Source organism: Mirounga angustirostris, unplaced genomic scaffold (genome assembly GCF_029215605.1).
Source record: "Mirounga angustirostris isolate CCGP_5_RB_7025 unplaced genomic scaffold, mMirAng1.0.hap1 SCAF_12, whole genome shotgun sequence".
Lineage (NCBI taxonomy): Eukaryota > Metazoa > Chordata > Mammalia > Carnivora > Phocidae > Mirounga > Mirounga angustirostris.
In genome coordinates this window covers 47190406-47208193 of record NW_026991720.1, presented here as the reverse complement: position 1 = coordinate 47208193, position 17788 = coordinate 47190406, and the positions used below count along the sequence as shown (strand labels likewise).

General features: G+C 41.9%; 1 protein-coding gene across 8 annotated transcripts in view; it reads left to right on the top strand.

Moving 5' to 3' along the window:
• The window catches only part of CREB5 (cAMP responsive element binding protein 5), a 406577-nt gene that overhangs the window by 55225 nt on the left and 333564 nt on the right, over window positions 1-17788 (top strand). For 7 of the 8 annotated variants that reach the window (XR_010406449.1, XM_064575114.1, XM_064575111.1 and 4 more), the window contains one exon: window positions 16727-16798. Coding sequence is in view for 6 of the 8 variants with exons in the window: in XM_064575114.1 (XP_064431184.1) it covers window positions 16727-16798 (72 nt within the window). In the remaining 2 variants the exon portion in view is untranslated. Of the gene's footprint in view, window positions 1-16726; window positions 16799-17788 lie in introns of those variants that run through there. The other variant, XM_064575116.1, reaches the window with a different exon arrangement.

The following is a 17788-nucleotide window of genomic DNA, read 5'->3' as shown; positions in this document are numbered from 1 at the left end:
AGGCTTCCAGATATATTATCTTACATTGACTTTTTGTTTTTGTTTTTTAAGGATTTTATTTATTTGAGAGAGGGAGAAGGAACACGAGCAGGAGGAGGAGCAGAGGGAGAAGCAGACTCCCTGCTGAGCAGGGAGCCTGACTTGAGGCAAAAGCAGATGCTTAACCGACTGAGCCACCCAGGTACCCCTTACACTGAGTTTTTGATTTATTTTGTATATAACCAATGTTCATGATAGAAAATATATATAGAAATACATGGGGCGCCTGGGTGGCTCAGTCGTTAAGCGTCTGCCTTCGGCTCGGGTCATGATCCCAGGGTCCTGGGATCGAGCCCCGCATCGGGCTCTCTGCTCTGTGGGAAGCCTGCTTCTCCCTCTCCCACTCCCCCTGCTTGTGTTCCTGCTCTCGCTATGTCTCTCTCTGTCAAATAAATAGATAAAATCTTTAAAAAAAAGAAATACAACACATGGGGGCACCTGGGTGGCTCAGTTGGTTAAGTGGCCGACTCTTGATTTCTGCTCAGGTCATGATCTCAGGGTGGTGAGATGGAGCCCTGTGTTGGGCTCTGTGCTCAGTACAGAGTCTGCTTAGGATTCTCTCTCTCCCTCTCCCCCCGCCCCCACGCTCACACGCTCTCTCTCTAAAATAAATAAATAAATCTTTTAAGAAAATACAAAAAATGCATAACCTCATTGCCAGCTGCAACCACTGTTGATCTGTTAATGTTTTAGCATATATCCTTTAAGATATCCTTTATATATAAAATCACAGCTTGAGATAAAACATGATTTGTCAATTGCCATAGTTTTCTTGCCCAACTTTCAATGGATAAACCTAGTCTTTACATTTAAAATGATTACTCAGTTCTGTAAAAACCGAACCCGACCAAAACAAATCTCACTTACTGAGAGATAAAAATTACATTTGATGTACTTTTCCACCCCAGTGAAAATGTTCTTTTAACCACTAAATCTAAAGTATGGTATTTAGTAGTCAAAGCAAAAAAATAAAGTAGTTGAGATTGTCCTAAATTTAGCTATATGGCACTGAAAAGTCCTCAATGTCTTGTTTGAAAGACAAGTCAAAATAAATAAATAAAAATTAAAAAATAAAAAAAAGGAAAGACAAATGAGAGTCCCTTCTAATAGAAAAAATGTAATTATTATTATAATTACAGCTAATAATGTATATTCAGTACATACCAGAAATTATATTCTGTATTCCATATAGGATAATAAACTATTATATATTTATGTTATATCTATATATAAATCTTTAAAACAAGCCTATGAAGTAGGTAATATCTCCATTTATAGGTGAGGAAACATGCGCAGAGAAGTTAAATTACTTCTCTAAGGTCACAGAGCCATGGTTTGAAACCAGGCAGTGTGACCTCAGGCTGCAACTAAAGTGGTGACTGAAAGAATTAATCCCAAGGTGGGGCTCTTTATTTTTTCTTGTGTTCTCTCTACCTCTCACTCCTAGGACAACATTCTTATGGGGGAGGGGGGGAGTCTACATCTTTATGTATGAGCAAGGCTATGTTTAGTTTATGAGAAGCTGAGCATCTACACTGTCTATTTCAGCCTGGGTATTGTCCTGGGATACCTTTAACCCCTGCCACAACCCCAAAGTAAGTTGTCAGGATCCTCATGTTTCACAGGAAGATCAAGGAGCAGAAAAGTTAACTGTTTAGAGTCCCTCTCTCTACAGCCTGGAATTCTTCAGTGCTTTTCTTTCACTCTTAGAATAAATCCTATAAATCCGACCCTTGGATGATTTGAGGCCTGTCTGCTTGTCAGTGACTGTGGGCCCCTCTGTCCCTCACCCTCCACCCTGCGGTGTCACAGGCCTTCTTCCAGTCCCTCAGACTCACCAAGCTCTTTGCTTTTGCAGTCCCCTCTACCCGGAACTCCCCTCTGCTTCTCTCTTCAGGCTATTCTATGACATTCTTCAGCCCCCAGGTGGCCTGCTCTGAGAGATGGGCCTGATTCTACCCCCTGGAAAGCTCCCTCTGTCCACCTTTCTCTATCAGATCACTGTCTCTGTCTCGTTCAGTGGACTTCCCAAAACGTACAGCTGTTTTCCTTGTTCACTTACTTAATTTGTGTGCTTGTGGTTTTTGCTTACTTTTGCTCTGTGAGCAGAGGGACCTCATCTGGCTCCGTTCCCACTGCTCCCCCACCCACACACCTAACGAGGTCCTTCAGAGACATTTGCTGAAAGACTGACAAGTCTCCTGCAGGAAGACAGGGGAAATAAGGAAAGAGGGTGGCTCTTCCAGCAGCCTTAAAACCCTAACCCTGCCCTGGGCTTAGGAGAATGAGGTTTGTGCTCCATGGTCCGTGGTTGGGACAGGAATCTGGGGTCAGCTGATGAGGGAAGACAGAGGCCGCTGTCCATTGTCTGGAAGGGCCCAGCGCTGGTTTATTAGGCCAGATGTTCTTGGGAGTGTCTCATTGTCACCTTTGGGTCCATGACCCTGGCTCGTGGCAGGGGAGCCTCCCTTGCACTTTGAGGATTCCTGACAGGTGCTTGGGTGTGCTTGTGTGTACTGTGGGATTTGGCTCCCAAGAGCCTCATTTTTAAGGGACTGTCTGAAACCTGCTTTTGCTTTGTTTTTGCTTTCCTTTTCCTGCCTTAGCTCACTGAATCACTTGTTTCAGGGACATGTAGACATCCAGGTTGACTCACTGCCTCGCACTGACATTGAGCAAATTCTCTTGTTCTGCAAAGTCCGACTGGCTGTTCGTGGCCGGTTGGAGCCTCTCTGACGAGCTTCCTCTCTTACGCTACTCCTCTCTGAGCTTTCTTTGCATACATTGCAGAGATGGCTTGGCTGTGAGTACCGGTTTGGGTAGGAAAGCTCGAGAATCAATGAGCTTGGACTTGGGGGTGCATGCTGGCAAATCCTGACCTCAGTGTCCATGGGCGTTGATGGGTAACTGTTGGTTTCCAATGAAAGAGGAGAGCCTTAATCTCACGATGTGTGGGATGTGCCCCATGGGGCTGTGTTTTGTAGGCAGTGAAGTTAAGGCTTGCCCAGAAAAATAACATGTTTTCCTTGCCTGGTGCTTGAGCTGTTTGCCTGGTGACTGGCTGATTGGCGGTTTGGGAACCGTTGGTTAACTTGGGTGTTCGGGGGATTGTGTGTGTGTGTGTGTGTGTGTGTGTGTTTGTGTAAGTGGCTGTTTCTGTTTCTTTGGAAACAGTAGAGGACTGATAAAGAATACTGTGTGGTGACTAACGTAACATAATAAAATAAAGTAAAATTTAAAAAAAAAGAAATGATGATACTATTACTTTCAACTTGTGTTCATGGTCTTTGAGGCATCTTACACATCAGCTTGATGTCACTGTTTAAATAATGCCCTCACTTCGAGAAGACCAGCAGTCCTTTGATGTAGGTATCACAAAGGTGTATGGGAAAACTGAGGGTGTGGGAAATAACTGGGAATTTTGCCACCCTGACTCATATTTGCACTGCTTTACCCGGCTGTGTTTCCTACAGAGGTACTCAGCGGAGAAGACAAATCAAAGCTGTATCTAATCAAGGCTTTCTTTCAACCTTGATGGAAAATGCTTTTTTGAGATTAAAAATGCCCGACCCATCGTATGCAGTGGTACATGGAAGAGAGATTTCCATTAAATAAAATTTTGACTATTCCCAAGCATTAAACAACACAAAATTTGTTAGGTTTTCTACATATACAGACCTTTTCACATTGGGAGGTGACCACCTGCTTTCAGGGACAGAAGTCTCAGGCTATTCATATTGAACTCCCCAGTGTCCTAAGGATAGGAAATGTTGCTGTTATGGAGATATCAAGTCTCCATGTTTCCAACCAGATGAAATGACTAGATATTTGATTGTGCTCTGACTTCCCTTTTTTCCACAGCTAACTTGCACAGCTTCATGCGTTAGTCAAAATATTTCTATTAATGGAGTATTTGGGGACTGAAAAGGTGAGAAAAGAAAAAAAGGAAGGAAGAGAGGGACTAAGAATAAGGAGTAAGATGATAAAAAGTATATAATTTGCTAAAGAAAATTTAATAACAAAAGGAAGATTCAATTTCTTCTTTGATAGCCCAAGTGGAGAGGAGATGATGTCATAATCTCTCCTGGTCTTGTTTCTAATGACTCTGGGTAAGCCTATAAGCACCTATTGACAAGAACGTGCTGAGTTTCCTGGCTTACCCTGGGCACCTTCCAAACTCTACTCTTTCCTACCTTCAGTGTGAATGGAGTCTGGATTGCAAGAAGAGCATAGCCAGGCACAGGTGAAGGGGTGGACCTTCCCAGCAAAGGCCTTTACCTGCATTTCTGCGGTCCGGAGCAATGTTATGGGAAGATAAACAAATTCATATGCAGTCTGGCTGTGGCTCCTCCAAGCCCAGGGCAAGGTGTCCGATGGTTTGCTCAGCCAGCAATAGCCAAATTTATCCCAGGGTCAAGTGACCCATTGCCCAAACTTAGAGGTCAGCTGGTATGTCACAGAGCTAGGGTTTGAAAACAGACCAGACTCCAAGGCATTTCTCAGTATCATGTCTCCATTAGAAGATAAAGAATATAATTCTACCTGGGAGCCTTCAAGTAAAAGGCTAGTAGATAATGTTTTGCTTGATAATTGGTAGATTATCAGAAAATCATAGAAGGTCAGTCTCTCTTTAATCATCACCTTCAACACCCTTCAGAATCTTTAATCTCTTTACACATGCTGTCAAGTGTCAATGTAACTCTGCACCAACCAGTACCCCAGCAGTTCCATGTGCTTCCTACAGGTGCCTGTATAATAAAAACAGTAACTGACATGGCACAGCACTTAACAGTTTATCAACTGCTTCCCCAAATATCATCCATTTGATCCTCCCAATGTCCCTGTGAGGCAGCTAATGCCGATATTGTCTATAGTCTCTTTTTCTAGTGAGAAAATAACGTTCAGATGTTAGTCAGATATTCAGAATAATGTTAAATAACTTGGTTGGCTCCATAGCTCAGGGGTTAGAGTGCTGATCTTGAACCATGAACTAAGTTGCCCAAGATGGCACAGCTAGTGAGCAACAGAACTGAGATTTCATGATCAACTTTTTAATGTGAAATCTGGTCCCCTGGCCACATTGTTGGGTTCACCACAAATAATACAATCTTACTTATCAAGATTAAAAGCAAAAGAAAGCCTAAGTTTAAAAAAACAACCAAAAACCTTATTTCTAGTACAGTTAAGAGATTGCTCCAAGGTGTGTGTGTGTGTGTGTGTGTGTGTGTGAATGCACATGCACCTTTTTTTTTTTTTAAAGATTTTATTTATTCATTTGAGACACAGAGATACAGAGAGAGAGCATGAGCAGGGGAGAGGCAGAGGGAGAGGGAGAAGCAGGCTCCCCGCTGAGCCAGGAGCCCAATGTGGGGCTCGATCCCAGGACCCTGGGATCATGACCTGAGCTGAAGGCAGATGCTTAACCATCTGAGCCACCCAGGCGCCCCCACATGCACCTTTAATTGGCGTTCTGTTATGAGAAATACTTAGTTGTGAAAGGAGATGATATGGTGTTTGATGTAAATAATGAAATAGCCTTGCTTTCTCACGGCCTCAGGACTCTCAGAGAACTTTGGTAAAACGACTTTTTGGCCTCTAATTCTGCCTTCTCCTGTAGATGTCCATGCAGGCCTCACCTCCCTATTGGGTGATCAGAGCTTAGTGAGCAGGGGTTATTTTGGTGGAGTCCTGGTGCTCCTAGCTTGGGGCTTAATGCATGGTAGGTGCTCAGAGGCTGTGTGAGGAAAGAATGAATGAATGAATGAGACCAGTGTCCTCAGATTCTGATCCTACCCCAGTGCATGCCAAGGTTGACTCCCTTTTGAACAAGTTCTCCGTGACAGGTAATCAATCACTGTCCACAGGCCACTTTCCCTGAAGCAGCCTGTGAACAATCCTCTGTGAAGATCCCCGGATTCCCTCCCGAGCCACTGCAGTTTACACGCGTGGATTTGGGGACTTGCCCCTTCCCTTCCCCTTTACCCGGCTTTCAGTGGAAATGTCTGATAGGCCTCCCTTCAAATCCCCTGCACCCTTTCCCCCTTTTAAAGGCTTTTTCTCTTGGAAGAGTCAGGTTCAGGGTATTTCCCAGGGCCTGACCTACACCCCCTGAGCAAAGAGACCACATTCATGCTTCAGGAGGGGTCCTCAGTTTTAGAGAGCAGGGGCATTAAAAAAATCCTCTTTCCCTTTCTGTGCTGATTTGGAGTGTTGACTGAAAAATGGTGCTGTTGTCTGGGGGCCGAGCCCTGGGGGATAGAAGGAGCTGGCCCCTGCGTTTGTTTGTGAATGGCTGGGACCTTTTGATGAATTGGGAGTCTGGTACAGTGTAACCTCTCGTGGGTGGTGGTTCAAGGAAAAGGCCTTTTCTTTCCGTGTCCTTTTTCGAGGGAGTTTTAGTGGATTTGTCGGCTTTAGTGAGTGACTCTTTTGTTTAATAGGAAGTTGAGAAAGGCATTAAGGACTTTTCTAGCCCATGGAAACGATTTAGTGATCCTCAAAAATACAACTTATTTTTGTACTTCTAAAATACAAGTTTAATGATCCTTAACTGTGGTGGCCTTGTGCTGAGAGGCAGACATTCTGCCCCCTAGCGAGCTCAGTATTCTCCTCTGGATATTAGGGACTAGGCATCAGTTTTGAGGGTTGAACTAGTTTATGGGGATGAAATCATCTCATCTTATATTCATACATATAAACACACACACCCCAACTTCTCAGTAAGAAAACAGGCCAAGAGAAAAAAAAAATTAAGTGTGTGTGTGTTAGGCTTATTAATACGTTTTCTTATTGTGTGTGTGTGTATTAGGCTTATTAATACGTTTTCTTATTGTGTGTGTGTGTATTAGGCTTATTAATATGTTTTCTTATTGTGTGTGTGTGTGTATTAGGCTTATTAATATGTTTTCTTATTGTGTGTGTGTGTATTAGGCTTATTAATACGTTTTCTTATTGGGAAGTTGTTTAGGAGGCCAGTGTTCCCTAATAAGTGTGCTGTGAGTTGATGCTGATGGTACCAGCAATGTGAAAACAGAATTTAGAAGCCTGTGGTGTTCTGGGGGCGCCTGGGTGGCTCAGTCGTTAAGCGTCTGCCTTCGGCTCAGGTCATGGTCCCGGAGTCCCAGGATCGAGCCCCACATCGGGCTCCTGCTCGGCGGAGAGCCTGCTTCTCCCTCTCCCTCTGCCTACCACTCTGCCTACTTGTGCTCTCTCTCTGTCAAATAAATAAATAAAATCTTTAAAAAAAATTTTTTTAAAAGAAAAACATGCTCTTTTTGGTGACTGTCCTCAGCAATAATATAAAACCAACAGGCAATTATCAGGAGTGAGAAGGCATCTGAGCAAAAGCCCTATTTCCACCTTGGGCCAATGCTTTATTTTGCTTCTGTTGAGTCAACACTGCTTAAAACGGTGTGGTAAGGTAACTGGAGAGTGGGGACTCTAGGGAGCCAAACCAGGTAATTTATTTAAAAAAAAAATCTAGGTAGCTTCTACTAGCTTACTCATCTGTCTCCTCTGTGGATTGAACCTGAAAGGGTATGCTTATGCTTCGTTAAAATTTCGGCAACAGTCCCCACCCCTGCTTCACTTGGAGAGGGAATGAGAATTTCACACACTTTTTTGAATATTCATAACGTTTTCCTTGGCATTGAATTTAGCCCCATCCTAAGCATAACTGTGTTCGAGATTTTTAGAGCTCTTTGGAAAGTATAGAGAGGTGGATATGCATTTAGTCCCTTGTACTCATTTCCTCTAGTGTGTGCTGGCTTTGTTTTTATCGTTCACTCTTAACTATTCTCTTACCTGCTTTTTATCTGTGAACCAGGTGGCATGGGCCAGGGGGCCGTGCTGCTCATGCTATTATTACTCTTACAGAGGCCGCACTATCGGTGTAGGGTCAGGAGACTTGAGTACTGCACTGTGCTATCTGTCCTGCACATTGCAGAATATCTCACAGCCCTGCCCTCCACCTGTTAAATGCCAGTGGGGACTCCCAGGGACAGTGGGGACCCCCAGGGACAGTGGGGATCCCCAGGGACAGTGGCAACCAACAATGGGCCTCATGTATTTCTTTTTTTTTTTTTTTAAAGATTTTATTTATTTGAGAGAGAGAATGAGAGAGAGAGAGCACATGAGAGGGGGGAGGGTCAGAAGGAGAAGCAGACTCCCCGCCGAGCAGGGAGCCCGATGCGGGACTCGATCCCGGGACTCCAGGACCATGACCTGAGCCGAAGGCAGTCGCCCAACCAACTGAGCCACCCAGGCGCCCTGGGCCTCATGTATTTCTGCATCCCCTTACCAGACCAGGCAGAGAAATTATGCCTTCTCTGGGAATGCAGATGAAAACATGCCTTTTGCTAGTATTCAGAAAAGGACCCTTATTAGAGTGATGGCAGCATCTTCAGATGACATAAGGGTTTTGCCTTCACATGGCCTTTAAGTGACCTGCTAGTACTGTCAAATGTTCACAGGCTTGACATTTGAAACATAGTGTGTTAGGAATCTGAAGCAAGTCTCTGAGTGGAGTTTGACCTTGTATTCAACTGACACCATGAGATGTAGCCGGCTTCGAGCACAACTGCCGACCTGGGGAACACCCAGCTTTCTGTTGGCATCAAGGGCAAAAGTACCTCGTTCCAACCGATCATTCGCAAATGTCTTTTAATAGTAAGTAAGTAATCATAATCTTAGGATGAAATCGCCTCTTGCCAGGCCCTGCAGAAAGTAGAGAGGTCTGGCATGACCACCACTGTGTTTATATACAGTCTCACGTTTTGTAGTTCAGATTCATGCACAAGAAGGAAGCTCAAGGTTTCAGGTATTACTGCAGCTCATACCTCAGATGGACTAAACATAGTGTTGCTTGGAGATGCAAGGATACTTATATAGAACAGAGATACAAAGGAAAGAGTTCTACCCCATAAAAATCATTTGAATGTGTGCAAAGAAAACCAACTAGAAATTTGTGATTTTCCAGACTATTTAAAAATATTCAGTTTATAAAAAGTTTAAAAACCAATGTACCCAAAATGTCTTAAAAATTATCCCGAGGCAGAGCAGAATTATTTGGGATGTGTTGTAATTCCAAAAAGGCAGATTTTACTATAGTAGAGCAAGAAAGGAGTAGAAAAAAACTACACTGCTGACTTTTTCCTGATTTTCTACAGGCAAGCCAATTTTGACTCATAGAAAAAATAGATCCAGTTTTGCATTTAATCTCTTTGCTGTTAGAGTTTTTTCTTTCAGGATTTCAGGGGGCAACTGTTTTAAATTGCAGTGGGAGACTTTCTGGAAAGGTAAAAGTGACAATGTCAACTAAACCCCCGATCACCTCTTATTCCAATTTAATTTTTTTCCTTTCCTTTTTTTTTCCTTTTCGTTGCTTTTAGTGTGTTCATATTGGAAGCAGGTAAAAAGGACGAGTTTGCTGCCTTCAGCTTGTCTCCTGAGGTTGTCCTCAGAAACAAGTCAAGTTACATTTAATATTTCCTGAGAATCTCTATCCTAGTGTTTTGTTAACCACATGCATGCCAAATAAACTTTTTTTTTTGGAGATGGAGTATGTCCTGCAAAAACAAACAAATAAACAAAAAACAAAACAAAAAACCCCAACCCCCCCTCCAAAAACCAAACACACACACACACACACACGCACGCACACAGGGCTCCATGGGAGCAAGAAGAGGAGTAGGACCTAAATACCCATTCGCAGGCAAAGACACAGACCCTGCAGCAGCTTATTCAGCTCTGCACGTTTAATGCCCAACACTGATGCTTAGCAAATACGTTCTGAACTATTGAACCCATAGATAGGAAAGCTGTAAGACAGGATTGTGCAAAACATAAGTAGAAATTAGCCAGCAACTTTGAAAAGAGGCCTCATATCCAAAGAAACATATGGAAAACTTGAAAAAAAAAAAGAAAAAAGAAAGAGGAATCTAACATATGAAAACCCAATCCCACTGGAATGTTTTTTCATACACAGTATAAAGGCCACATAAATAAAACCACAAACCTCTGCAGAAGTACATGAGAGGACGTGAGCCCCCAGCACTCTCCTGGTAGGGCCTCCTTTGGGAAGTAAAGCCTGGGTGAGTTTCCAGAGACAAAAGCTGTTTGGAAATCCTTCCTCCCGGGAACAGCGGACCTAGTTTGAAGGGGACTTTGGACAGTCCCTTAGCACTGCGTGATGCTGTTGTGTGAAATAATCCTAATGAAGTCTCTGATTCAGGTTGTTAGGATTCCGAACTTTGGGGGGACCAGTGGATGGTGAACATCTTTTAAGGACGGTGATTTTCTGGTATGTAACTGAGGCGGTATGTGTAAAGTTTAGGACTTCCAGGGAAGAGTTCTGGCTGTAAACTGCCCAGCAACACACCCCAGTCTCGCCAAGTTCTGTTGAAATCTTCACGTAGAAGGTATGATCCCACTGTCAGTCTTGTTCCCAGTGTAAATCTCTGGTTTGAAAACTTTGCAACATTCAAGGCGTTTCAAGCTTGAGGGCTGAAATGTCACTTTAAAAGTGGGGGGGGGGGGGTTAAAAAGGTCACACAGCTGCAAATAATAATAGCCCAATGAAATTCAGATTCTAGCTGCAGCCCACTTCAAGAATAACACTGAGACAGGAAACAAGCCTACTAGATCTTTTTACCAGTAAGTCTATGTAAGAACAGATCTGATAAAATGTGTGTGTGCGCGCATGTTCATGTGTATGTGAGACAGATACACAAAGAGAGACAGAGACAGACATACATAACAAGACAAATAGAGACACAGAGCAATAGGCACACAAAAAGAATTTTCAAGAGCAAAGATACACACAGAAAAAAAGAGAGATACACATAGAGATGCAGAGAGCGATGCAAAGACACACTCAAAATAATTGATTTTCTTGGACTTAAATTCAAGGGTGTTTATTTTTTCTATTTGAAGTTATGATATTAAGGTTAGAAAACTAGAGGTATATTTGAAATAAAAGTATTTCCTTTCCTGTCATTTTGCAGTTAGCATCCATGGATTACTTTTTCAAATGATATGTCTTTGAATGGTCTGATTTTACAGTGTTTTACTAAAATGGTCCTGTTTTACAGATGAGTGAATAAGGTAGTGAAAGATACAATATCCCTCACAAAGAAAGAAAGTCCTGGCCCCAAACTGAATATATAATTCCCTTCCAGGAGCTAGCCATGTGTTAGAACTTTGGAGAAGAGGAACAAAAAACAGAACCATCCTGCCTCCGTGCTGTTAAAGTAGAATCAGACATCTTAGAATAAAATAATTTAGAGTGTGTTTCTGGTGCATTTGTTATTATCATGTGAGGCCATTTGCCTTTCTGACCAATACATTGAGAGAAATGTTTGCTTCCCCCCACCCCCGCACCAGAAACACGAAGTACAAATTTGCTGTGCAGTTAACTAATTTAGTTAATAAGCAACTTTTGTTTCCAGAAACAAAGACTGATCTGGACTCTCACACAGTGTGACTAACTCAAGATGCTCCTGTTTGTTAGCTGTCCTTGGCACTTTAGGAAGGATGTGTTTCCCCCTCTAAAACCCTTTCTGCAGTCTCGTAACCTCAGCAAGGTAATGAGTTCTCTTTAACATGAGTCCCGACAAGAAGGCTCTTTCCACACTCATGGTAGGGCAATAAATGCTGACAGATGTTGTTAACATCAGTCTTAAAATTTGAGGCCTCCCCCCCTTCAGATCTATCATGTATTCGTGGTCCAGATTAACAATGGCATAGCTGATGGGGATGTATCAATAATATTATTAGTCCTCATTTATATGTACAACTTCAGTTTGTAGCTTTGAAGTTCCCCTAACTTTCCGTGTTGATAAAAGTGCACGAGGATTTTTAGTTGAAAACAACATTGTTAGTGTCTTAATATTCCAAATCCCGTATCACTGTATGAATCTGTCTGCTGTTATTGGAAGAAATTTGTGCCATTCTAAGGTTGGAGATCAAAGATTGGAGTTTGTTGTTAACTAAGGATCAGTAACGGCCTCCTATGATGTAGACAGGGAAGCAGTGCTCTTGGCTCATTTCAGCAAACCAAGATGATGGAGGTTTTTTCCTTTTGAGCTCCGTTGTTGCCCTTATTTAAAATACATATTTACAGTATCTTGTGCAGACTCTCCAAGTTTTTAGTAACATTTATTTTTTGCAATATTTGCCTTTCATGAAATGGTAATTCCAAGTATATCTCTAAAGGCCTGGCAAAGCATTTGAATGGATTGCATCAGCCATTGTGGAAGATTTCCCATTTTAGACCAGGAGGAATTTGTGGGGTCAAACGCTGAACAATGAAAGAGATTCTTGCTCATTTCAAGGCTGAGGAATCCAGTGGCAGTTGAGGGTTTGAATTGTAAATCAAGCCTGTCATCTCCTTGTCAACTAGGAAAAACCTCTACTCCCTTTATGCACTATTAGGGTTTGTTATTAGGGTTTTTGTTGTTTTCCAAAAATTTGAAGGGAAATTAGACTCATAAGGCATTTGTTCTAAGTGAGCACTGAATCTGAACTTTGGAGAAGAGGAACAAAAAACAGAACTATTTAGAAACCCTTAAATGATTAGACAGTGTCTGCCATAATTATGACTGTATCTAACCAAATTTATGGGGTCACTCAGTGTTTCTCAATGGGTGCTCTGTGGGGATCACAAGGAGCCAGCACATGGCTAATAGACTGGACTTCAGTGGCTTCACTGTCTATGGCAATATTAACAGACTGAATTTATAATGAATGAATACATTTACACGTGAAATTTAATGAAAACTAACCTCGTCTCGTCGTTTTCACCTAAAGCCATTTTGACTTTTTTTTTTTTTTTTCTTTCACGGACTCTGGTGAAATTTCTTCTCTGGTCATAACCGAGAATGGGGGGAATAAGTGGTCTGCACAACCTCCTGCCTTGCTGAAAACTTGGTTCTGGGCCAAAAAGTTTGAGAACCACTGCCTTAGGAGTGGAGAAAAGGCACGCTGTTTGGGGTGGTTTATTATGATGATTCAGGCTTCATTATCCATTCCACAAATATTTATTGAACGCCTACCATGTTAGCTCGATGCAGTGGAGCCTGGGGTATGGCAATTGCCAAACAAAACTTGGTTCATTAGAATGTCCCAGCTGGTAAAACAACAGAAGGGGAAAGAAGAGGATGAGGCCTGACTTCTGTGGCTAAAATCGTGTCTGAGTGATTTGCCCCACTTGATGGATGATACAAGAATATTTACAGGGCTTTAGTAGGAGTCTGTTGAGAGAATAGTTATTACACTCTTTGCTAGGAAAGAACTATAATAATAGGCCATAAAAAGAGGCCAATGGTCCTTCACTAATACATCAGACCAGATTGTACTAGTTGATAAAAGTAATGAAACCTGTGTGGTAGAGTGGTACCATTTAGAAAAACTATCACAAACACCCACACAGCAAGGAATGAGTAAGGGTGTGCTCTTTGCAGAGGGCTAAATGTGGGAACCGCAGTGCATCAAAATAAAGCGGTTGAGGTTCACACACACATATATACACACCCACTCGCCTCAGGCTTTATTAATCACTTAAGCCTATTTTATTTTAGCAACTGCCATTTTACCTTAGGACTTTTATTCCACCACTATGTTGCCAAAGCATTTGGCCCGTGGCATCCATAGCATATAGTAAATTGATACCGATTCGTTCGTGTTTAAAAAATATAATAGCAAAATGACAGTGGTCACTTGGCTGAATATATTGATGACTGAAATCTAATTGAAAGCAGACTGTGTTTCTCTGATTAGTCCTATTCCTCTAAATGTAATATCCATACTGTGAGGGCTCAATAAGACAGAGTAAATCTTTATGGCTGGAGCTTATTCTTTCCTCAAGCATCAACACCATAGTATAATTCGGTGGTATTTGCTACAGCTCATATGCACATTACACGTTGGTTACAGCACATGGTAACCAATAATTAAGATAAAGCAGCTAATGTTGATATCAAGCAGAATTGCTGAACTATTACCATTATAGACTTGAATTTATGGGGAAAGTCAGCATTTTAGTGAAGTAGGGTTTGGGGTAGAGTTGTGATTATGGTAGAAAAATACTTTCTTCCCACACTTACCTGGCAGGGCTTGGCCGATCTCTCGCCTCACTTCGGCTTTTTAATGAATCCCTTTTAACCTTCAGTCGTGGCACTTCCAATCTTGACCACTTCTATTAATTAGACATTAATCTAATTATTATCACTAATTATTACTTTTAGATGTACACCATAAATGGATTTATATGGAGCTTTTGCATTTTACTGTCAGGTCATCTTAATATTGGTTAGTCATGTTACTAATGCTGGCATTCTTTTGTTACCTTAGCAACTAAAGCTCTTATGTAGCATCCGAGAAAGACTCACCTTCTAGCAAATTCTCTTTTATAATAGGGAATAGTTAACGTTAGAGTGTGGTTCTAGTAACACTTGCTCACAGAACCTCCCCCACCCCACCTCCAAACACCACACACTTAAATACAAAGACCTTTCTCCATAATTCAGGCATGTCTTACAGGCCTCCTAACCGATCAGTGTGATATAGAAATGAAGGAACTGAAGATTATATTTATAGGCTTGTTGTAAAGGAGGGGAAATTGAGGCCCAAAGCAGTTAAGTGACCTGGCAGTAGTTAAGCTGATCATGGTCACAGAGACAGAGAAGTTCCAGGAAAGCTTTTAAAAATTTACTAGAAAAACAAGGCATATTTAATTAATGGATAACCCAATTACTCTGTTGTTTTTCTATCTTGGATCAAAACCAGTTTCTCACCCTTTATTTTGAGGCTTAGATGTAAGTCAGCCTTCACAGGGGAGAGGAGAGATGCTCTGTGATAAGTGATGGCAAAATCAAATGCATAATGAGATTTGAGAAGTTATTTTAATTGCTCATGACTTCCCTCAGACAAGGACAAGTGGAAAGCTTCTAAAGCTACTTGTGTTTTTTGCTTATTCTAAATATAATAAAGTAATTTACACAATATGCCTGATCCAGGAAAGCTGTAAAATTATGCTAAGTTACTGTGTTGGTAGGTGACCAGTGAGTGGGAAGTCATTCCAGACATGGAGGGGAAAGGGTAGTACTTAGTGAAAATTGTATAATGAGGAGGCAGCATGAAGAAGAGTTTGCGTGTGTAAATTTGTTTTGTTCTTTAAAATCTGACTAGGAGTGTTATCTAAGGCAAGTCTTTTTGCTTTGCATTTCAGGAAAGCGAAAGCATGCACCTATTCCCCAAAGAAGGTCGGTTAGTTAGTGTTTGGGGAAGGGTATAGTGACAGACAGAATACCGTTGGGGTTTTTTGCAAGATATAAAGCTTCCTTGGAGGAAGGGTACCTATTTCTTTCTTTCTTTTTTTAGGGTACCTATTTCTTGAGTAGAAGCAGAGTTCCCTCTTTCAAGGGTGAAGGTGACTTGGGATTCCTTTGGTATCACCTACAGGCATCATTTTAAGGAAGCAAATTCCTTCCTGTGCTTCAGAGATAAAGCAATCGGTTTTAGTCCCTTGATAGAGCCATGTCCCACCAGCAGCACATGTAGCTTATTTAAACTCAACTCTAAAATTGGCAAAAAGTATGATTTAGAAAATGGCTTAAATTGTGAAACTTAAATTTGCATAGTATTTTATGATGTTTTAAAAAATTTTTATGTAAAAAGTGTGAACATCTCTGGTGTAGTTTGAGAATGTAATAAACGCCTTTGTTTTGTCAAAAAAAAATTGTTTTATGTTACTGTGTAGGTTAGTAACCATGAAACTATGCGTATGTATTTATATCCGTTTTAGGGAGGATTTATAAAGGTAATTTTGATTACGCTCAATTTTTGCCTAATAAACTTACCTTAGAACCTAATCCCTACATAAGAACACACTAGAATGTAACATGTGACTGAGACCATAACATAAGCTTTCTCCCCACAAAGCTACCTTACTCCAGATAACTTCTGTCGATCAGATGGGCAATGGCCTTAATCTAGTATTAATTTCAAATTAGCCTGTCAAACTAAATTCACAAAATATCCAAGGTGATGTTTTCTGCATTTTCTTATTTCTGTTTATCCCTGCATAACTCGGATGATACTTTTTGTTGCGGCATCTGTGACTGCATGAAATGAAAAGGAATTGAAGACCATGGCTCACCACTGGGGGCATTTGCTAAGCTGGCTGCAGGGCTACTCTGCATCCTGTGGTCATCCTGAAGCTTGGCAGGGTGATCATGGCTGAATTACTTGACCGCTGCTCAGGGTTGGTCACCGCACTGGTGATAACCCTGTTTACTGCCCTCTCTCTCACTTTTCTAAGTAGCCAACTCCAAAGGACAGGTGTGAACTTTGCTTTGGCATTTTCTTGTGCAGGTGCAGTCTTACCGGGTAATAACACAGTCCAGGTGGTTTTCCAGAGACAGAATTTCTGCTGCAACAGCCCCATGGCATTTTTCTTCAAAGTACAATAAATATGCACTCAAGCAAACAATAGGAGCGCAGACTGCAGAAAGCTTAGTGAACTTCAGCAAGGCGGGACCTGTGTTTGTGTTAATGTTTATCTTGTCTAATTTGGGGATTGGCATAGAAAGGGGCTCCCAGCAATTGCCTTTCTCATGTTTCTTAGGTAGAAGCAGGAGATATTCATGGATTTCTGTTTTCCTTCCTCCCTCTCCCCCTGTCCCTACAGATTTATGAGGAATCCAAGATGAATTTGGAGCAGGAGAGGCCGTTTGTCTGCAGTGCCCCGGGCTGCTCTCAGGTGAGTGTGGGGATCCTTTGGTCTGTTCTGATGGGGATGTAGCTGCCTTTTGACAGGGAAACAGCTCTCACTTGGCCATCATGCCTGCTGTAGGCTTTCTTTCTTCACTAAGATATTGTCAAAGCCCCCTTCACCACCACCACCACCACCACCACCATCATCAACATCTTCCTCCTCATTATTGCTATTTTCTACTTTGAATAGTTTGAACTACTTCCCTCACAGCCCCTGAAATACATCAGCATTAGCCATTTCCATCCTTAACTTTCCCCCTGGAGGTAAGCCAGATGCATCCTGCCCACCAGATGTTCAGGACTGTTATTTCAGAAAGGGGAGGGAGGATGCTGCTTTTACAATAGTCACTTGATACGGGGCCTTTGAATTACTGGTGAAATAGCTCACCATCAGAGCTGAATTCTGTTTTCTTTTGTTTTCCTTTTTGAGTACAATAAGCCCCCTGTAGCTTTTCTAGAACCCACAGTTTTTTCATTTATCTAAACTTTAAGAGGGGAAGTTGGCATGCTGTGCTAGATTAAACCTCTTTGCCTCCAATGGCTCCCATCAAGTGGAATCATTGTGAGGATTAGATGAGATACTACATGTGTTTAGTATAAGGCCTGCACATAATAAATGCTCAGTTAATGTTCACCATTGTTACTATTACTGCTGCTGTAATTATGGACCGTGTGGCAGAATTTCCCAAGCTCAGCACTGTTAACACTTGGGACTGAATAATTCTTTGTTGTGAAGGGCTGTCCTGTGCATTACAGAATGTTTGGCAGCATCCCTGACCTCTACCTACTAGGTCCCAGTGGTCACTCCCCAGTTGTGAAAACCAAAAATGTCTCCAGGCATTGCTAAATGTCCCCTTGGGGGCCAAAATGGCCCCCAGTTGAGAATGACTGCCTGATGGTTTGCGTTTTGGCTTTAGCTTTGTTGTTGTTGTTGTTTTTTAATCCCTTCCCTTTTGGGGGTCCCCTAATTCTAGCT